Source organism: Culex pipiens, chromosome 2 (genome assembly GCF_016801865.2).
Source record: "Culex pipiens pallens isolate TS chromosome 2, TS_CPP_V2, whole genome shotgun sequence".
In the NCBI taxonomy this organism is placed as follows: Eukaryota; Metazoa; Arthropoda; class Insecta; order Diptera; family Culicidae; genus Culex; species Culex pipiens.
This window is the reverse complement of record NC_068938.1, coordinates 52418667-52442528: the sequence shown is the minus strand read 5'-3', so window position 1 is coordinate 52442528 and position 23862 is coordinate 52418667. Positions and strand designations below refer to the sequence as shown.

General features: G+C 36.8%; 1 protein-coding gene across 2 annotated transcripts in view; it reads left to right on the top strand.

The window, feature by feature from the left end:
* Positions 1 to 23862, top strand: part of LOC120419844 (uncharacterized) — a 96518-nt gene that overhangs the window by 4507 nt on the left and 68149 nt on the right. The window contains exons 2-4 of one of the 2 annotated variants that reach the window (XM_039582680.2): positions 5372 to 5521; positions 6352 to 6579; positions 15222 to 16311. In XM_039582680.2, coding sequence (XP_039438614.1) covers positions 5372 to 5521; positions 6352 to 6579; positions 15222 to 16311 — 1468 coding nt within the window. The remainder of the gene's footprint in view (positions 1 to 5371; positions 5522 to 6351; positions 6580 to 15221; positions 16312 to 23862) is intronic. The other variant, XM_039582681.2, reaches the window with a different exon arrangement.

Genomic DNA, 23862 nt, shown 5'->3' with positions numbered 1-23862 from the left:
AATTGGGATGCTGTACCCTGCATTTTGTTGCATTTTTTAAGCCCTTCCAGATGCATTTTGCATTTTGAAAATAAATTGAATTTTGCCTAAGTTATAGCCTTTTTAAGATATTTTACGTTTTTGAGCCTTCAAACTTTGTGTCCCGATTTGCCCCACTTCCCATTGACCTAGAGGGCTCATATTTTGGCCAAATGCTAGTTTTATATGTACAAACAACCCCTGAAATTTTCAAGCAGATTTTTGGGGGCCAGACGACGTCCCATACAAAGGGGTATGCTCTGTTCGTGGACTCGCTCTTAAGTAAAAACAAACTTAAGAACAGTTTTACAAATTACAAGTGAGTGCTGGATTGATCTTTTCAGTACTGATATTCTGGGTGACTATAAGAAGGCCATTTCATTACGAACACTTCTAAAAATTGAAAAGATTTTTGAAATAACCCAAACATGCTAAACATGTATTAAAACGTAGGGATTTTGATTTCACCATCAATTAATGCTCTTAAATTTTCATTGAAAATTTGAAATTGAACAAGTGAACTTTGAAAAAATTTTTTTTTTTGCCCTTTAAACTCTAATAAAAAAATATTTTGATTTCACAGACAACATCAAATTAAGAGGCAAAATACCATCGCTTGAATTTAGAGGCGGGGAAGGGAGAAAATAATCCTTGCCACAGGCTATCCCCACGACTAATAGTTCCACTCAAGGGGGAGTGGCATCAAATTGAATCACGTGGCGTGGATGAGTGGGGAGTACGGGAACACGGATCCTGTTTGTGCCTTAATTATCAGATTAATGCTAGCAATTAACCTTTGCCATGGAGCCCACCATTGGATTCCCCGTACGAGATCGATTTTGTTCTGCAATGCTCCGGTTTAGTGTTCTGAGGTGAGCGGGGAAAATTAGATGGAAAAACTCTAAATTAGTTGTTGCGGAGAAAAGTAGTTTGGGTGTGGGAGGGGAACATTTTTCAAGCACTAAATTGACTTTAATTGGTGTTGGTGGAGGGTCGAACATGGCACGTGCAAGTTGAAGTGGCCTTTGTGGCTAAGGGATTTAAAATTAAAGCTGATGGATTCAATTATGACTTGCTGCTGATTTGTCTTTTATGATATACCATTTGGATCAACATGATTCCACTCATGATTAAAATGACGTCAAACTTTATTTTTAAATATGAAAAGGCTAGTTCAGGCTTTAAAAAGCATCATCTGATAACCTTATCCAAAATTCATCGGAAGCAATCTAAAAATAAGCTCTCCTAAGTTTCTTTTCCATTTATGTAGCAAAATTGATTAATTGATATTGCATTTATCGGATGATAACCGATTTCAATGGTTACAAATGCTTCAAAAGAAGTTTTGACATAAAAGACTGATAATAAAGCTGTCCAGGGTGAACGATGAAAAATTCAAACTGTTCAGAACATAGTGCCTCAATAATCGTAAAATCAATATTTCATGTCCATCCTGCCAAAGATGCTCCTTCATATGCAAACTATTCGCCTAACATCACTGCTCTCATCGAACAGCGCACTCTGCTGCTGCTGCCAAGAAATGCTAATCTTCTGAAGACCACTCAATCTTCTGCACCACCGTCTGACAGGCCAGCTCGATATTCGGGTCAAGCGTCCAAAGACCTGCTCCAGGACACGCTTCAACGCCCAGATGCTACCCCTTAACCGGTGACATCTCCTTGTTGTGGCCAAAATTGTGGTTCAGGACACATCATAGGACGATGCAACTTACGTCGTATGAAAATTTTAAAGTTTGCCCCTTTTTGATGAAACTTTAATCGATTTAGTTTAGATGGGAAACTTTACGCCTTGCAAATTATTCCCAAAGCAGTGTTTGCCTAAGGTTGGGCTCCAACCAAAACCACCCGAACCCTAATCACGCACCCTGCCATCGGTAATGGGCGTGAAGACGACATTGATTTAGGGTAATCCATCTAAACCGGAGCAAACCCAGAAGGAGAATGAGACAGAGAGAGAGAAAAACATGCTTTATGGACCAAACCACCTTTGAGACCCCATTTATTTTCCCAGGCCAATTCCCGTCCCGGCAAACAAAGTCACCCCGTGACGACCGGCTCTTGAACATCGTGTCAACAGACAGAGCGGATAACACACAAAAACCGGAGGAAAAATCCATGCCAGAACCCTGACCACGACAACATCTCGGCTGATGCTGTGTATGTGGTTGACTTTTTTTCCCCCGAAATGGGTGGCTGACCTGGGTTGGCTGGGACTGTGTGCACGGAAAATTGTGGAGAGTTCGAGTTCCAATTTCTGTTACAACGGTTTTGAAATCAATGTTTAACTAAAATAAACTCGTTCGCTCAAACTCACGGCTTATTTAGAAATTTCAGCATGTCAAGATAAAAGTATCTGAAAAAATCCTGTGCAGAACAGAAATTCCTATCGAGTACAGAATTTGATTTAAATAAAATAGAAGTTGTGCAAGAACTGTTGTCCTGTTTCACCTTAATTAAAGTCCAGACCCGATTATCTGAAGGCCTCAGAAAAATATCTCTTCAGATAATCGAATCATGAATAAACATTTTTTTTTGTGTCTTATTTTTTATTTTAGAGCATAATATGCTCATGATCTCAAAACTATCATAAAGTGGTTTATAATTTATAAATACAAGATGGCGGCCAAAATAGCGGTGATGAAATATTGAAAAAAAAAATACATTTGATAATTTTTAAGGTAAATAATCAAATTTGACTAAAATGACGTCGCAAAATTCGAATGTGTTGTTGAAAGCAAGAAAATAAAAAAAGACTAAAAACAATATTTTTGTCCGTGATTCGATTACCCGAAGTCACATATACAATCCTTCGGATAATCGAACTTCGAACAATCGAAACTTCGGATATTTGATGCTACGGAAAATCGAGTCTGGACTGGAATCATAATTCAAGGTTTATTTTTTTTATATGTTAAAAAATCATAATTTTAAATAAGTACAGTCTCGATTATCGATTATCTGCAGCTTCGATTATCCGATCTTTGATTTTCCGGATGTTTTTATGACGAATCATAAACATTTTTTTTGTATATTTTTCATTTTCTTAGTTTGAATATCTAATTCGAGTTCAGCAACCCAATTTTAGTCAAATATGAATAGTTGAATGCATTTTTTCAATATTTCATCACCACCATTTTGGTAGCCATCTTGAATTTAAACATTTTAAATTGCTTTAGCACAGTTTTGGAGTCATACATAAGCTAGACAATAAAAAATAAGACAACGTAACAATTTTTTTCGTGTTTCGATTATTCGAAGTGATATTTTCCGAGACATTCGGATAATCGAGTCTGAACTGTATATGAACAATTATTTTCTATAAGCAAAAACATAATTGGAAATTTTCTGAAATTCATAATCTAATAAAGCTTTTCAAAACATACATAAATAGTCTGTTTCGGTCGTTAGCCGATTTTCTTTCTAAATTTCATTTCTAATAAAAAAAATAATCAAGTTATTAAAACCAATATAAAACTTGAACTTGAAGTAACCCATTTAGTCCATCAATATTTTCAATCAAAGTTTGTTATCGATACAATTATCGTCGATAATAATCACGTCTAACAATAACGATAATGGTTATAATTTTCAATATGAGTGTCAAACAAAGTTATTTTTGCATAAATTTTCAACTTTTTTTTTGAAAAAAATACTCCGGTGTTTTAAATATTAAAATACTTTTAAAATTCCGTGTTTGCATTTGAGTTTATTCGAAATAATAAAATAATTTGTGAAAATTTGGATTTTTTTAAAACAAATTCTTATAAAGTAAAAATTTATTATTTATTATTTGATTTTTTTTTGTTATTAAAAAATTATCAAATTTCGAGTATTTTCGAAAAAAAATACCGCTTTGTGTATTTTTTTATATTTTACATAAGAAACTTTAATAAAATGAAAATGCCTACAAAATTTTATTTCGTGTGACACCCATATTTCAAAATAAAAAAAATTTGAATATTTTTAAAATAACAAGGTATTTTGCAAAACTTTAAGTATTGCACAAAAAAAAGAAAATAGCTAAAAAATTCGCATCGTTTGATTGCAAATTATTACAATAATCGTTATTGTTAGACGCTAATATTATTGCAAATTAGACAAATTTTAGCATTTTCGAAATAAAGTATGGTATTGTGTGTAAATGTGATTGCTTTACGAAAAAAAATTCTTAAAAAACTGGAATCTACGTTTGAAAACCATATTGCATATTATAATTATTTGACTAATTTTTGACAAATACGGTATTTTGTGAAAATTCGAGTATTTTACCAAAAAACTGTAATAAAATGAAAATGCATACAAAATTTCGCCATAGTGTGCAAATAACATGAAGTATTTTCGAGAAAGAAATTGTTAATTTTTTGTAGTATTTATATCATCAAAAAAAACTAGTGAAAGCCTTGATAATTTAACAAGATTCGGTAAGATTAAGTCAATTTTAAAAATATTTGAAAAATGAGATATCGTTCGTTATCTGTACTGTACTGTACATCGAAAATTCAAAAGATTATTGAATAAACCCAAACATGCTTAAAATGGTTCTAAACGGAGTAGAATACATTTCAAATTTATTTCAGCTGATTGCACATGAATTTCTATGGAAATTTTAAAGTGTGCCGTAAAAGAATCGCCTCCCGATTTTTTTGAAGTGATGAAGAGGAGGATGAACAATACTTTTGAATATATTTGTACCAGCCTAAATATAATGATGTCATTTCTGATACTATTGCTTAATTATGTAAAAAAGAAAACTAGAAATTTGAAAAATAAAAAAAATATGTTGCTCTCTACTTTCATAAAAGGATAAAAAATTGCACAGGTATTGGCGAAATCATTGTATTATAACATTTAAGTTTGTTAATGTCACCCAATTATATGGTAGATTAAATCTCAAAGTAATAGACCTGATCAAATAGACAAATATTGCATTTGTTTTGTTCAACCCATGCCTCCAAAAAGTGACTTTCTAAATAAAGGGAATCGAATTTATAAATTTAATTTGTAAAATTTATGGATCACAATTCAACAATAAAATTACTACATATAAACCTTTTGATTTATCCCAATTTAACCATGCACCAACACCATTCCATACAGAAAACCAAGTCTGGGGTGCGTGCCAGCATGAACCAAAAAGTGTACCACGAATTTCCATTAAATATTTACGCAATCACTTTCGGATCTGCCACCCCACTCCTCATCCCCCAACAACACCGTCTTCAACCTTCACCTCCTCCTCTCGCTCCCCAACTATTTTCACCCCATTCAAACTGACGCCCCAGCTTCTTAGCGCACCGGAATTTGTGTTGATGCCGATGTTCAAATATTTGCAGATAATACCAAATCCATTAAGGCCATTATACCAGTACAGTTTGGACAGGAAGAACCCCCGGCAGCACACCTACACGTGCGAGCAGAACGCCCAGATACTGATGCGGCTCGAGAAGGACCGGCTGCGCAAGTTTGGCTCCTCGGGAAAGCTGGTAAGTTGCGATGCGTTTTCCTTCCGTGAAGCGACGCTTAATGGAATCTATAGACTTCACGTTGGAGTGGAATTAGACCGGAGTTGCCCCTCCCCCCGGGGGACCACAACCACCCCTTCCGGGCATCAATTCTATGAATAAACAATCGTACGGGTCAGTGGTCAAGTGGAAATTTTCCGTTCCTGTAGCATGCAAATTGAGTGGAGTGCAGGGTTGAAGCTTTGAGTTGGAATCGAATAACAGCAGAATAGGGAGTTTGCGAGCCATCAGTTGAGTTTTTTGAGGAACTTGCGTCAAGTTCCTCAACATCCCTAAACAAAAGTTTAAAGTTTTGAAATCTTATTACGTTATTTACTCCAGTTTACGATACACGGCAGCAGCGTTACTACTAGGATATATGGCTTGCTGTAGATTAAAGAAACCAGACGCCCAAATAACTAACTGGAAATGAAAAAGTTTTCTCTTTCGAATCATAACCCAAACGATGATTCGCATCGCACCCTGCAGGCTTCAACTCTGCAATTCATCCGGAATTGCTCGCATTTCCCGGGCTAAACGGCTTTTAACGCCCTGGAGCGTTTGGCATTACCACGTCGCTTCGTTTCACCGAAGCCAAATAGACCAAGACCAAGTGCCCAATTCAAATGCAGACGATCTGCTCGCATCCTGCTGGTTTCAACTCATTGCCTAATGAAAGTCCTGCTGCTTCTTCCCTCTTTTCAAGCCAGACCTCTCTCACACACACACGCACACTCTCCCATTCCACCAATTACCGTAATTGATTTTGCACTTGTTCCATCTAACTCGTTCTCGAACTCTCGTCCCCACAGACGTTTACCTCTTCGACCAACGACCTGACAGTGCTGCCTTCATCCCACGGCGGCGGTGGACTTCAAAAATCGGCCACGACAACGACCATTCCGACGGCGACACCCGGAACAAACGGAATCGGGATGACATCGTCAGCGTCCCAAGCAGCACCGGAACTCCTGGCCGGAAGTTGCAATAACGAGAGTGGCACCTCGTACGACTACCACGGCGGGAGTAACTACATCGAGGTAAGTACGGAGTTGGGATTGGGGTGTCTATTTCGCGAACTTTTGGAAAAGATTTACAGATTCAAATGACTTTATTTTTTTTTAAATGCCATCTTAGAAACTTAGAGTTGGATGCCGCAAATTAAATGTTATGTTTAACATTTTTGAAAAATAAACTATAAACAATTTCCAAAATTTTTTAACACCCTACCAGGAATGCTCTTGGGCATTCCCCTGTACACCATATTCTTTTTTTAAGTCACCTTTTTTTAAACGATTCTCGATTTACGCAACTTTTTTTAAGTCATGACTTAAAATGAGAATGTCCATGACTTAAATTGAGAATATGACTTAAATTAAGAATCTTTGGGATTTCGTAATTTGTCGGAGAGTTTTCATCATGTATCAATTGTATTTGGTTTAGTTATGTTATTAAAACATTTTAGCATGGTTTTGGAACACCTGGGATGTTCTAGTCCATCCGAAACTTCCGGAAATTTTGTGCAGCAGGCTAACCTAAGAAACAAGTTGAAACTTCAAAATTTTGACAACGGATCCAACCCAGACTGCTTCAGTGAGTGCGGTACATTACAGTACATTGTTGTAACAACTTATTGGGATGATCTGGGTCATCCAAGGAGTCCTTGGAGTCAAGACCGGTTGGTCTACCGCCGTAACAAGCCAGAGGTTGACGGATTTTGACCCCGGAATATACCCGCATAGCTTCAGTGAGTATGGCAGACTACTTTGCTGATGTGTTGGGATATCCTGGGTCATCCAAGGACTCCCTGGAGTTAAGATCTGTGGGTCTACCACCGTAACAAGCAGGAGGTCGACGGAGTTTGACCCCGGCATATACCCGCATAGCTTCAGTGAGCATTGTAGACTACTTTACTGATGTTCTAGGATGTTCTAGGTCGTCCAAGGACTCCCTGATGTTAAGATCTGTGGGTCTACCACCGTAACAAGCAGGAGGTCGACGGATTTTGACCCCGGAATATACCCGCATAGCTTCAGAGAGTATGGCAGACTACTTTGCTGATGTGTTGGGATGTCCTGGGTCATCCAAGGACTCCCTGGAATTAAGATCTGTGAGTCTAACACCGTAACAAGCAAGAGGTCGACGGATTTTGACCCCGGAATATACCCGTTTAGCTTCAGTGAGTATGGTAGACTACTTTGCTGATGTGTCGGGCTGACTTGAGTCATCCAAGGACTCCCTGGAGTTAAGATCTGAGGGTCTACCGCCGTAATGAGCCAGAAGTCGACGGGTTTTGACCCCGGGACTCACTCGCATAGCTTCAGTGAGTATGATAGACTAATTTGCTCATGTGTTGAGATGTTCTGGGTCATCCAAGGACTCCCTGGATATATGATAGATCACCAGATCTTAACTCCAGGGAGTCATTGGATGACCCAAGTCAGCCTAACACATCAACAAAGTAGTCTACCATACTCACTGAAGCCATGCGGATATGTCCCGAGGTCAAAAACCGTCAACCTCTTGCTTGTTACGGCGGTAGACCCTCAGATCTTAACATCAGGGAGTCCTTGGACGACCTAGAACATCCTAGAACATCAGTAAAGTAGTCTACAATGCTCACTGAAGCTATGCGGGTATATTCCGGGGTCAAACTCCGTCGACCTCTTGCTTGTTACGGTGGTAGACCCACAGATCTTAACTCCAGGGACTCCTTGGATGACCCAGGACATCCCAACACATCAGCAAAGTAGTCTACCATACTCACTGAAGCTATGCGGGTATATTCCGGGGTCAAACTCCGTCGACCTCTTGCTTGTTACGGTGGTAGACCCACAGATCTTAACTCCAGGGACTCCTTGGATGACCCAGGACATCCCAACACATCAGCAAAGTAGTCTACCATACTCACTGAAGCTATGCGGGTATATTCCGGGGTCAAAATCCGTCGACCTCCTGCTTGTTACGGTGGTAGACCCACAGATCTTAACTCCAGGGAGTCCTTGGATGACCCAGGATATCCCAACACATCAGCAAAGTAGTCTGCCATACTCTCTGAAGCTATGCGGGTATATTCCGGGGTCAAAATCGGTCGACCTCTTGCTTGTTACGGTGGTAGACCCACAGATCTTAACTCCAGGGAGTCCTTGGATGACCCAGGGCATTCCTACCCATTAGCAAAGTAGTCTACCATACTCACTGAAGCTATGCGGATATGTTCCGGGGTCAAAATCCGTCGACCTCTTGCTTGTTACGGCGGTAGACCCACAGATCTTAACTCCAGGGAGTCCTTGGATGTCCCAGATCATCCCAATAAGTCGTTACAACAATGCACTGTAGCCTACCGCACTCACTGAAGCAGTCTGGGTAGGATCCGTTGTCAAAATTTTGAAGTTTCAACTTGTTTCTTCGGTTAGCCTGCTGCACAAAATTTCCGGAAGTTTCGGATGGACTAGAACATCCCAGGTGTTCCAAAACCATGCTAAAATGTTTTAATAACATAACTTAACCAAATACAATTGATACATGATGAAAATTCTCCGACAAATTACGAAATCCCAAAGATTCTTAATTTAAGTCATATTCTCAATTTAAGTCATGGACATTCTTTTTTTAAACGATTCTCGAATTAAACACCCCCATTTCGTTGTGTAAATCAAGAATATGGTGTACTAATGGAAGGCACGTTTCCCAAGAATAACGGACTAATTGTGCACTCTCGATTGTTTGTTTGCCTTTGCGCTGTCGAAGTAAACTTTTTCCGGGTTGGATCGTCCCCTTCCACCCACAATGGATTCGAGCAATCCTCCTCCTTTCACATCGACCTGAACTTCATGTGAGCTGGAATGAACTTTCCGAATGTGCCAGTGCACTCGTCGGTACCATTGTTAATTAACATAGAGAGGCACACAATTTGCGCAATGTTTTCCCAGGCTTGTGTGTTGGTCAATTATGAGCGCAAATATGGCAAAGTTTCCGAAATCAAGTGAATTATTGCGCTTCTGTGAGCATTCGTTTATTGCACAGTTGTTTGTTTTTTGAGTTGCTACACGAGCAGTGCTGAAAATGAATGGAAAGTTTTTAAGAGAACGTATTTTTTTTGGAAAACACTCTTTGTTATATTCATTTTAATTTTCGAACAATTTCAACAAAAGGTGTTTGAAGTGTTCATTGTGCGAATATGAAACATCAGATTTTTCTTATGCTTTTGGAACTATGGCGAACATTTTGAAAGCAGAATCACTGATTCTGACCAAATGAGTTGAGAATCAATCAGCATTAAACAAGCAATATGGTACTTATGTAACAATTTGAATTGAACGAATTAAAAGTGCAAATATTTATAATGTTTCCAAATGAAACGAGCGATTTAATCCTGCTCGGAAAAAAATGTTGCGGACAATACTCTCGGTGTATAAATTTGTATAGCTTGTTTGGCTTTTTGCCTTTGTTGTTGTCAGAAAAGCCATTAAAAAATTTAAAAATAAACTTCGTTAATATTACTCCTACACTCGGGTAAATGATTTTAAACGGCAAAAAAATCGAAATTTCGTGGCATGCCAATTTTAAAACAAAAATGCGACAGGCAGAAGTGGAGTTTTATGATGAAGTTTCTCATAGATCACGAATTTGACAAATTTGCATGCCAAATTCACAAATATCTCATAAGAGCAATTCTCTGAGATTTCGGTCATTCGATTTTTTTTGTATTTTTTAATCCGGGTGAAACTTTTTTTGTGCCTTCGGTATGCCCAAAGAAGCCATTTTGCATCATTAGTTTGTCCATATAATTTTCCATACAAATTTGGCAGCTGTCCATACAAAAATGATATGTGAAAATTAAAAAATCTGTATCTTTTGAAGGAATTTTTTGATCGATTTGGTGTCTTCGGCAAAGTTGTAGGTATGGATATGGACTACACTGAAAAAAAATGTTACACGGTAAAAAAAATTTTGGTGATTTTTTATTTAACTTTTTGTCACAAAAACTTGATTTGCAAAAAAACACTATTTTTAATTTTTTTTATTTTTTGATATGTTTTAGAGGACATAAAATGCCAACTTTTCAGAAATTTACAGAATGGGCAAAAAATCTTTGACCGAGTTATGATTTTTTGAATCAATACAAATTTTTTCAAAAAATCAAAATATTGGTCGCAAAAATTTTTCAACTTCATTTTTCGATGTAAAATCGAATTTGCAATCAAAAAGTACTTTAGTGAAATTTTGATAAAGTGCACCGTTTTCAAGTTATAACCATTTTTAGGTAACTTTTTTGAAAATAGTCGCAGTTTTTATTTTTTTTAAATTAGTGCCCATGTTTGCCCAATTTTGAAAAAAATATTATTGAAAAGCTGAGAAAATTCTCTATATTTTGCTTTATTGAACTTTGTTGATACGACCCATAGTTGCTGAGATATTGCCATGCAAAGGTTAAAAAACAGGAAAATTGATGTTTTCTAAGTCCCACCCAAACAACACACCATTTTCTAATGTCGATAACTCAGCAACTACAAATCCGATTCACAATGTTAAAATATGAAACATTCGTGAAATTTTCCGATCTTTTCGAAAAAAATATTTTCAAAAATTTAAAATCAAGACTAACATTTCAAATGGGCGTAATATTGAATGTTTGGTCCGTTTGAAATGTTAGTCTTGATTTTAAATTTTTGAAAATATTTTTTTCGCAGAGATCGGAAAATTTTACGAATGTTTCATGTTTTAACATTGTGAATCGGATTTATAGTTGCTGAGATATCGACATTAGAAAATGGTGGGTTGTTTGGGTAAGACTAAGAAAACATCAATTTTCCTGTTTTTAACCTTTGCATGGCAATATCTCAGCAACTATGGGTCGTATCAACAAAGTTCAATAAAGCAAAATATAGAGAATTTTCTCAGCTTTTCAATAATATTTTTTTCAAAAGTGGGCAAACATGGGCACTAATTTAAAAAAATTAAAAACTGCGACTATTTTCAAAAAAGTTACCTAAAAATGGTTATAACTTGAAAACGGTGCACTTTATCAAAATTTCACTAAAGTACTTTTTGATTGCAAATTCGATTTTACATCGAAAAATGAAGTTGAAAAATTTTTGCGACCAATATTTTGATTTTTTGAAAAAATCTGTATTGATTCAAAAATTCATAACTCGGTCAAAGATTTTTTGCCCATTCTGGAAATTTCTGAAAAGTTGGCATTTTATGTCCTCTAAAACATATCAAAAAATAAAAAAAATTAAAAATAGTGTTTTTTTGCAAATCAAGTTTTTGTGACAAAAAGTTAAATAAAAAATCACCAAAATTTTTTTTACCGTGTATCATTTTTTTTCAGTGTAGTCCATATCCATACCTACAACTTTGCCGAAGACACCAAATCGATCAAAAAAATCCTTCAAAAGATACAGATTTTTTAATTTTCACATATCATTTTTGTATGGACAGCTGCCAAATTTGTATGGAAAATTATATGGACAAACTAATGATGCAAAATGGCTTCTTTGGGCATACCGAAGGCACAAAAAAAGTTTCAACCGGATTAAAAAATACAAAAATTAAAATTAAAGAAAAAAGACCGATTCCGTAGAGAACTGCTCATAACCAATATTAATAAGTGCAAAATCGGAAAGGAATCAAAAATAAACCTTAATTGCCTTTTTAATATTATTCATCAAAAAAATGCGTTCTTGAAAACATGAGCAGTTTATTTTAAAGTTAAAGTTGTGTAATATAATATAATCGACTTTCCATAAAAATATTACTCTGAGATATTGCATTCATTCAAGCATGGGCAGATTCAAGATAATGACATTCTCTAGATGTTTTTTTCGATAAATAAAACCTTGTTTATGATGTTTTTCCTGTTATTTCTTATTTTTTTTTGTTTTCAAACATTATTTCTATGAGTTTTTGTATTGTTTAAAAAACCTTACAGTTTGTAAAAATGCCTAAAATAAATGTGGCTCAGTAACATTTTCCGCCATTGAAGATATGAACCAGGGCAGATTTTTTTACAAGTTTGTTAATTAATTTAACTTAAATCGAAAAATCAGAGTAATAATTTTAAACATGTTTAATTGCTTAAAAATATTTTATTTTTTTTAGAAAATCCTATGTACAGTACCGCAATCAGTATTTTTTTCGCGTTAAAAAAATAATTTCATCAATTCTTAGATAATTTCAAAACTAATGATTGCAAATCAACTTGACAGGTGTAAAATGCATTTTAAATCACTTTTTTCATCAAAAATATAGCTTGTTATTAAATTTTTATATTTTTATATTTTTTTTATGTGAACACTCTTTTTTTAATGCTGGTGACTTGGTTGTTTGTTAAGGGCAGGAAAAGGAAGTGTTTGCGCAACGGCATTGCAAAACTTTTATTTAAGGTTTTGTGCCTTGGCCCAAGTCAAGGACGAATGAGGGAGGATAATACAAAAAATAAAGCAAAATCTTCAAAAAGTAAAGATGCAAAGAGTATCTTAAAATAGATCATGCATTATAGCAGTTATGCTACTTCCAAAAACATGCAAAAATTTGAATTAAAAAAAATATCACAAAACGCCACACGTCTTTAACCGTTTCTGTGATCTCAAAAATCACATTTACACAACAAATATTTTTTGCTCCTTGATTTTTTCAGGAAAATGTTGAAGGGTGGTAGACAAAAACTTAATTTTTTAGATTATTTTTTGGAATTGTCTCAGTTTTGATTTGGATTTGTTGGTTTCTTAGTAAATCGATGCGCTGGTCTTCAAAAAATTGCTATTTTTGAAACAATTATATTTTTCGGTAAAAATTGATATGGAACGGATTCAAAAAAAAATGTTTAATAACACACTATTTTGAACAATTCAATGCAATTAAAATTTAATTTCTAAAATTGCCCAAAACAAGGGTTATGATGAAATTTATCAGCATATAAAATATAAATCAGTCAAAAAATTACCATTTTGTAAAAAATACCAACCAAACACATTTCTTCTCTAACTTGATGGGTGCTTTCGAAAAAGTATAATCTTGTGAGCATATCCGCAAAATCTATGTTGACGACATTTACCCTCAAAATCATTTACAATGTTGTCGATTTTGAAATCATTTGCATCAAAATCCAAAAGGTTGTTAATAATTTTGTACAAATAAAAATGTAATTTATTTTGAAAACAATATTATAATATTACGGATTAACATGCAAGAATTGTATACATTAGAGTGTAACAAAAATGACTTTTTGGCGGGCATGAGCTTGATTGGACGTAACAGGAGCTGGCGCTTTGCATTTGAATTTTAAATGGGAGTTAACCCGTAAACAAAGATTTTTTCAAAAATTACAATTTTTGAGAAATTTTGGCCGCTAAAGCGTTTATTTTCAATCACTTCAATCACATCACTGGCGTGTAGGCCAGATGGGGCTGATTTTTCGAAAAAATGCTAAACTTTAAAGGTCTGTGCCGAGCTCCAGGGTGCTCCAAACTTCAATGTGATATATACCAAGGATCTGGCCTTTACGCCAGGGATGTTGAAAATAAACGTTTTAGTGACCAAAATGCCTCAAAAATTGTCATTTTGATTAAATCTTTTTTTACGGGTTAAATCCCATTTAAAATTCAAATGAAAAGCGCCAGCTCCTGTTACGTCCAATCAAGCTCATATTTGGGATTTGTGCACAGTATGCCCACCGAAACAAACCCTTGAATGCCCGCCAAAAAGTCATTTTTGTTACACTCTAATATATGTTAAACAATGCTCCAATAAAGTTTCAATATTATTTTTTATTATATTTTTTAAATTTTATTTTAAATATTTGAAGAAATTTCCTTATAAAAGTGTAATGATCTGGCAACCCTGTCTCAAGTCATCTAATTTAGTAAATGTTGGCCCGGACTAACCTAGAGGTTAAGTCGTTAGCTCAGTCCAGGTGTAAGAGTCGTGTCCCTGGGTCCTGTCTCGGTGGAGTCGCTGGTAGGCAGTTGGACTGACAATCCAAAGGTCGTCAGTTCGAATCCCGGGGTGGATGGAAGCTAAGGTGTAAAAAGAGGTTTGCAATTGCCTCAACAATCAAGCCTTCGAACACCTAGTTTCGAGTAGGAATCTCGCAATCGAGAACGCCAAGGCAATGCTGTAGAGCGAATAATTTGATTTTTATTTTTGATTTAGATAATCGAATAACCTTCCAAAAAAAAGTCTAGAAGTTTGAAGATTTGGCTACTCTATTCCAAGTTAGGACCAATCAATTTTCATTTCTTAAACTATACTTAATAACTCAAATATGTATTGGCCTCGTTATGAAACAATTGATCAAGACCATGCCATGCAACCTCTCGCAAAATTCTACCGAGTCGCAACCGTTGAACTGTACACAAAATCGTCATCATTACGGCTGCCATACCTCCCAGAAACAACAGCCTGAATTTAATATGCGATCCCCGCTCAAAACCACACCCACCAAGCTTTCCCATATCGCTCAGGCTTACGCAAATCCCGTTCAAAGCAACGTCCGATCCCTTAACCCTTATACCGAATGCCCGGGGGTAAAGTTCAAACAATGTTGCAATCACCATTTCAAACAGGACCGCGTTGCCTGTGTCCGGGACTTGCTGACATTGCAGCCTAGTTTGCGCCCAGCGAACCTTGACTCAAATTACTAATTAGCATCCACTGCCGTGTGTTTTCATTGCAGGACGACTCGTACGTAGACGACATGATGATTCCTCCGCCACCTCCCCCGCTGCTGAACCGGCGACCTTCGTACGGCTACAGCTGCATCATCCCGGCTAATGAGACCGTAGTCGGTGGGGTCCCGTCGGCCGCCGCCGCCCTGGCTAATGACCTGACCTCGACGATGAGCGCCAACAATGGCATCATTAATAATTATCCCTCGAATCAGCCGGACTTGTTCAATTTCGCATCGGCATCGGTTGTGGGGACGCTCAAATCGACGTTGAAGAATAAATCAACGTCCCGAGTTGACGGCGGAGTCGGTTCCGGCACGCCCCCGGCCGCCATCGATGTCAACAAGCAGCAAGCTAAGCTGAAGAAGAGCGGTTCCAACTTTGACATAATGAATAATGGCAACGCGAGCTCGTTCGGTGTCGACGGCAACGGGAACGCCGGCGAGAGCACACTTCCGGCGAAGCAGTTTCCACCGTACTATTTCGACGATAACTATCTTAATCACAGCTTACATCAGCACTTTTACTACCAGAACCCGGCAGACGGCGGAGGGCTGGGGGTCGTCGGTGGTGGTGTCCCTGGCGGGGGTTTTCCTGTCAGTGGCGTAAAAAATGATACCGAAACTGGCCAGATGTACCTGTACCACCACGAGCCAGCATCCTACATGCCGAACTATGACACGCTGAACCTGTCGTCCGGCAAGTACAACACAATCGGACCGGGTGGTGGCGGCGGCGGCGGTGGGGGTGGCCACCCCGGGGACTGCATCGGCAAGTACGGACACCACGCGAGCTCGTGCAACCTGAACCAGTTCAGCGGGGCACCGAAGAGTAATCTGATTAGCAGCCACCAGCACCACTTTTCCAACTCGATCAGCAATTTCAACTTTAATCCGTCGCAATATTTCGGGACGGGGTTGGAACCGCCGGGTGCGACCATCATCGGTGGGCCGGGTGGCGTGATGGGTGATGGATTCACGTCCAGCATCAGCCTCAACGGGACGCCCAACAAGCAGCAGCAGCAGCAGTCGGGGCATCCGTGGAAGCACCGGCAGTGTCCCAGCAGGGGCTCCAGCAGCACCGGGTCGGGATCGTCAAGTAAGTGGATTATAGAGCAGCATGTTGAAGAGTAGCAGTGTGCTGGTTGATTATAACGGTGGAATTTTCCCGTTATGATGGAGCCGGGTATTTGTGCTAAAGCGTCAGGAGCGTTCTGATTCGTGGAAGAGAGTTTCAATTTTAAGTAGTCTCTTGCTTTGGAGAGAAAATTGCATATTGTTGTTAAACGGTAATTTTTCACTAAACATGGTTCTACTAGGTACTGCGTTTGACGTGGGAAAGAAGATTAAGCGGGAAATGCAGTATATTTTCTGCAGTATCATCTTGAGAAATGTTTTCCTACATGAAAAAAAAACTTCTGGAACCATCACATGGTTTTGTTGCATTCTACCTCTTAAATCGTGTTATTTTACCAGAGAATCATTTGTAATCTAGTCTTGATTACCAAGGTTGTTAACGATAAAATTATCGAGGCTCGATAACGATAGCGATAGTTCTATCGTTATCGTTATGTCGATAATTCCATCGGCGATAACCTTATCGCCGATAATGGACAATAACTCTTTTTTCAAATCTTTCTAAAATCGATTAATTCAACCATATTATGTCAAATTTGCAATGCTTCCACTAAGATTTTTTTTTTTTTGAAAATATAGTAAGTTTCAAAGTATAAATACGTAAACAAAATTGTTCACAAAATATTGTTTTTTTCGAAAATACTCAAATTTTTATAATTTGCAATATGGGTATCAAACGAAGCAAAATTGTGTATGTTTTTTCACTTTATTCACAAAACACCGTATTTTTTCGAATTCACAAAACACCGTATTTTTTCGAAAGTACTAAAATTTTCATAATTTGCAATATGGGTTTCAAACGAATTTAAATTTTGTATGCTTTTCACATTTATACGTTTTTTTAAATAACAAAAAAATCACAAAATACCGTATTTTTTCGAAAATAATTAAATTTTCAAAAGATGCAATGGGTATCAAACGAAGCGAAATTTTGTATGCCTTTTCACTATATTAAAAAAAATTTTTTGAAAATACTTAAATTTTCACAAATTACCGTATTTTTTGAGAAAACTCGAATTTTCAAAATATGCTATATGGGTATCAAACTCTCAAAATTTGAGTATTTTCGAAAAACACGGTATTTTGTGAACAATTTTGAGTACGTTTTTATACTTTGAAACTTACTACATTTTCAAAAAATATATTCTTAGTGAAAGCATTGAAAATTTAACATGATATGGTTGAATTAATCGATTTTAGAAAGATTTCAAAAATAAGTTATCGTTAAGAATAATTGAAATGACGTAACAATAACGATGGATTATCGTTATGACAACGATAACCATTATCGTTATCGTCAGACGATGATATTATCGACGATAATTTTATCGCTTAACAACCTTGTTGATTACCTGAAGTTCTCTCAAAAAAAACTTCACTTGTCAACTTAATCAATTACATATATGTTGGGCCGATGAAACTTTTGTTTCCTCGTTTTAATGTTAATGGTCTTACAAACAAAATTTTGATTTTTTTTGCTTTATGGGTGTTTTTAAATATCCCTGACTCAAGACGGTTTTAAAAACACCCAAGAAGCAGAAAAATGGAACTTTAAAAAACAAAACTACAGAATTGAGCTGAATCTTCATGAAATCCAAACACTAATATTCTAACAAGAATATATTTACTGCTACTTATCAAAATTTCATTCAATTTGGTTAAGTCAGTAGTACGTACACGAAAATGTAAAAAATCTGCGTGGCAAATCATTAGTTGCAAATAGCTCACAAAAAATTTAAAATTTTATTTTCAAACCACAAAATTGTAATTTCGGTTGCCCACCACATCAGCAAGATTCCAGTTTTTAATGCTTCAGACTTTGAGATTGTAGTTCTTGTTAGTTCATTTATTTCTCGCAGCTTTAACCTTCTTGGTCATTCGCTGCCCTTAGTATTAAATATAAAATTAATTTGTTATTCTATCTTGAAATCCTAGTCTTCATTCAAGATAGAATAAACAATTAATTTTATATTTGGGTAATTCTCCGCCAACTCACACAGCAGTTGCCCCGACCCCTCTTCGATTTGCGTGAAACTTTGTCCTAAGGGGTAACTTTTGTTTCTGATCACGAATCCGAGGTCCGTTTTTTGATATCTCGTGACGGAGGGGCGGTACGACCCCTTCCATTTTTGAACATGCGAAAAAAGAGGTGTTTTTCAATAATTTGCAGCCTGAAACGGTGATGAGATAGAAATTTTGGTGTCAAAGGGACTTTTATGTAAAATTAGACGCCCGATTTGATGGCTTACTCAAAATTCCGAAAAAACGTATTTTTCATCGAGAAAAACACTAAACAAGTTTTAAAAACTCTGCCATTTTCCGTTACTCGACTGTAAAAAAATTTGGAATATGTTATTTTAAGGGAAATTTAATGTACTTTTCGAATCTACATTGACCCAGAGGTTCATTTTTTCATTTAGAACATTTTTTTTCATTTTAAAATTTCGTGTTTTTTCTAACTTTGCAGGGTAATTTTTTGAGTGTAATAATGTTGTACAAAGTTGTAGAGCAGACAATTACAAAAATTTTGATATGTAAACATAGGGGGTTTGCTTATAAACATCACGAGTTATCGCAATTTTACGAAAAAAAGTTTTGAAAAAGTTACTTTTTGCGTTTCTCTTTGTTTCGTCGTCCGTGTCTGTCGCGGGTGACGATGAACGGCCATGATCGACGACGACCAACTTTTTCAAAACTTTTTTTTCGTAAAATCGCGATAACTCGTGATGTTTATAAGCAAACCCCTTATGTTTACATATCAAAATTTTTGTAATTGTCTGCTCTACAACTTTGTAGAACATTAATACACTCTAAAAAATAACCCTGCAAAGTTAGAAAAAACACGAAATTTTAAAATGAAAATTTTTGTTCTAAATGAAAAAATTACCCTTCTGGGTCAATGTAGATTCGAAAAGTACATTAAATTTCCCTTAAAATTACATGTTCCAAATTTTTTTACAGTCGAGTAACGGAAAATGGCAGAGTTTTTAAAACATTTTTAGTGTTTTTCTCGATGAAAAATACGTTTTTTCGGACTTTTGAGTAAGCCATCAAATCGGGCGTCTTATTTTACATAAAAGTCCCTTTGACACCAAATTTCTATCTCATCACCGTTTCAGGCTGCAAATTATTGAAAAACACCTCTTTTTTCGCATGCTCAAAAATGAAAGGGGTCGTACCGCCCCTCCGTCACGAGATATCAAAAAACGGACCTCGGATTCGTGATCAGGGACAAAAGTTACCCCTTAGGACAAAGTTTCACGCAAATCGATGAGGGGTCGGGGCAACTTTTCCCGATGTCGTGTGAGTTGGTAGAGAATGACCCATTTAATACTTTGAGAAATTTTCAGAAGAGCTTATTAGTTCAATAATCAATCAAATCAAAATAAGTTCACATTTTTTTTCATTTTCAAAACATTAGTGACAAAATGTTGAGAAAATACATACTTCCCTTAGAATTTCGAGAATTCCGGAAAATATTGTTTTAAGGGTAATCCCGGTAATTTCTCTGATATTTTTTTCTCGGAACAAGACATTGGACGCTTTATTTCCTTGTTCGCTTGTATTTCCGATACAAGAAAACTTAAGTTTTTCAGCACTCAAATGGATTCTGCAAATTACGTTTTATTACCATTATAGTTTTTGGCGATGAAAAGTAATTAATTGTTCGATTTTTTATAAATAACACCGACCAACACAATTTTTGCGCAGGCTCAACTCAAGGGGACATACAAACTATGCTATACAAACAATGCAAACTTTGGAAAAAAAACCATTTGGCCCTGTCTAAATGTTTTTGGAAAATTCAAAATGCACGTATTTCTGGGGACTCCAAAGTTCATGCTTCCCCTCGAGTTCAGCCTGGCCGAAATAGGGTGGTATAGATATCCAGCATGGTATAGGAGCAGTGCGTGGCCGAATGGTTACGCTGTCCGCTTTGTAAGCGGATGATTCTGGGTTCGATTCCCATCTGCTCCAACCTTCCATCGGATGAGGAAGTAAAATGTCAGTCCCGGCCTTGGTTGTTGTTAGACCGTTAAGTCATTCCAGGTGTAGGAGTCGTCTCCATGCCATAAGTACAAATAACACACCAAACCAAGCCTACTCCGGTGGAATCGCTGGCGGCGGTTGGACTCGCAATCCAAAGGTCGTCAGTTCAAACACTGGGGTGGAAGGTTCCTTGGAGTAGAAAGAGGTTTGGGTGCTCTCCCCATTCAAGCCTTCGGACTCCTAGGTTCGAGCAGAAACTTGCAATAGAGACCACAAATGACCCGGGGGTCGTTAATGTGGATGGTTTGATTTTTTCAGAAGAAACCTTTCTCAGCCTGATTTCTTTTATGTTTTCAAAAAAGCTGAGTTTGTATGTTACATTCACCTTGTAAATGTGCTGTATAATGTTATATGCTGAGAAAAAAACGTAGCTTCTAATTAAATTGATAAATTACATGCCGAAGTTCAAAGCTAATCAGAAAACTAGCAAAAAACTCGCTTCAGTAAATTTTCTGCTGACGATGCACTTTTCCAATTGTGATAATGAATTCAAGCACCCGTCCACTTCAGAGTACATTTGTTGCAAACTAAAACAGTACACAAACAACCACCCCACCGTAAGCCAGTGTGCATCGTCAACACTAACGAACATTGCTTCATTCGACTCATCAGCTAACGAGCTCGAACCATCAGTTAAGGGAAAGTGACGAGGCGCGGGAGGGACCTTCCAAACAGCAGTGCAACGATGTATAAACTTTTCATTCTATTCTTGTCTTCTTTTGTCTAAATAAACCCCTTGAATGAAATTACCGAAGCTGATGCAACGATTGCACTACCACAACCGCCGAACCCACAGCAGCATCGTCATCATTGTTGCAAAAGCTCTCCCTGTGAGCTTTTTTTTATCTAATACACCTACCCAAAACGACCACAAAGCTGTGTTGACTGTGGACGAAAATAACAAGGGGGTAGAGTAAACGATGAAAATAAGAGCTTTTCCATTGGTTTCGAGAGCCACAACGCAAACATGCTCACTGCATTGTGTCCAAACAAGTTCGAGTGGGGAGAACGGAAAGGGGAAAAACGAAATTGAAAAACTAAAAATTGTTGCACGTTTATCCAGGCAGAAAATTAGAAAATTGTATTTTGCTCCAGATAGCAACACTGCTGACTGTCGAAAAGAACGGAAAACCTCGTCTCATTCTCAACGACAAAAAAAAACTCATGTACGATACACATTCCACCCCCGCAATTCCCCCCCGGGTTGCTCCCCTAGGTAATGGATGACAAAGTTTTATTTGTTTTTCACTCGTCGAAGAGAGGGACCACTTTTGGAAAATCAAATTGTTTTCGGTCAGCACTGGAGCAAACGTGGTGAGCCGTTTGTTGTGTTGTACCTGAACGAGAATGAATTTGGAGGCAAACCAATGGGAATAAATCTGGCGTAAGGTTCAGCTGAATCAGAACAAGTGTGGAGTGTTTTAATGGCGGACATTTGGAAAAAAATGTACATTAAATGAAAGATTATATTTGTTCATGTTTGATTTTTATTTATATTGTATTATTGTAATCGTGTTCAAGAAAACTTCGACGAAATTCAACTCTTAATTTTAACTGATGAAATGTACTGAATTCTGAATTATTATCTTTAAAACAAATTTTATCAGAATATTTTTTCAAAGCCAAGAATACAACTTTAACAAAAATTTAATTTGATTGAGCCATTATCAAGGTCGAGGAGTGGAACACAAATGAAAATTATTCAAATTTTAACTATCAATAGCAATTATTTAAGGAAAATTTTATGTTTTCCCATCTGTATTCCCATTTTCGAAATTGCAAAAAATGTTGTATGGAACTCGTTGCAAAACTCGGTGAACCTCGTTGGATAAATGTACGACTCGTGCTGAAAATCCTCTTTTTGCAACTTGTGGCATAAACTACTATTAACGTTCTCTTCTCTACTTGGCTTTTTTAAAAGAACTTAATTTCACTCTGTATTTTTCAACTAATTGGTATTTATGCACAAATATCATGATTTTGTCTTCAACGATTGTAGAGTGATTTTCTTAAGTATGAGAGATGAGGATTTTTTTTTTACTAAAATTGAAATATTAACATGAACTTGAAAACTATTTAATTATTTAGAATACATAACATTTCGCTGGTTTATTCATTATAAATCAATTTTTTTTAATCGTTATACAAATTTTAAATTTTGAATCCACAGATCAGTAAAAGCGCAAAAATTCGGATTTCTTATAAATTGTTTTTTTTTCCAAATTTTAGAAAGTACCATACCATAACGGTAATCATTAATAAAGCATTTTGCTTTATTTTTTGTCTTGATTTTTTTTAATCAGGCTTGAATTTTAAATTTGTTTGCCCTCCTCTCGACTTGGACCAAAGCCGACGCACAAAAACTTTAAATAAAATGTGTACAAGCCTAAAAAATTAACGAAATCAAAACTTTTTGCTAAAAAAACAAAAAATCACATAAAGTATTAAATAAAAACTTGTTTTGGGATCTGGTACGTTTCGCCGAATGGACATTTCGCCGAATCAAAAAAAAGATAAAAATTTAAGGTAAACAAAAATATAAAATCACCAAAATTACCAAAAGCTTAAACAAAGAACGATTCATGTTAGAAAGAATGCAAAAACTCACAGAAGTATTTTCAAACCGTTTTTTTAATTCGGCGAAATGTCCATTTGGCGAAATGTCCCGCACCCGATCTAACATGTTAAACCAAAACCTCAACATGTTATTGGGATAAAGCCAGAATAGCTGTTATGATAACTCAGATAATATAACAGAGAAATCGCAATTCGCAATTCGCAATTTTCAGTGTAAGAACGGGCCTTGACCGATCTTATGCACCAGGTTCCCGACGAACACGCACTGCCCTTACACCTACATCTCACCCTTGCTCTGAGTCAGTACGAGCAACACGCTAGAACACGCTTTGAGTGTTCGTGCCAGGCATGCACACCTTCTTTTCCGGTTACGCATTTTAACTCGGCCGGGGGTGGTACATTACGTAGAGTTTGATGTATGTATGTATGTATGTATGATCCCCATACCCGCAGGCAACTTGGTCCTGGAACACATGTGAGCGCTAGGTGAACAATTCGATCATCTTTTACTCCGTAATCTATACACCCACGTGCATAAGTTTTTTTGCACGAATTTTAGTGCTACAAATACCGGCGCAAAGAATAAAAAGAAACCCCTTTCCCCTCCCCAAGCACCGGAAATTTGTAGCGGGTGTAGGGACACTTTGTATAGACGCCCTTGCTCCCATCACGTCACTGAGGGTATGGAGCGACGAGAAATTAATAAGCATGCCCCCCTAGTCGAACCTTCATTAGAGAAGCAGGCAATCCACAACTCACAGCGAACGACCAAAGGAACACCCTACCGCGTATATAGTAATATTGGCGTGGTTTGTCTTTACTGAAGTGTCTGGATGTTAGAGTGAATGAAAGTGTCAATTGGAAATAAAAATAGAAAGCTCTCACC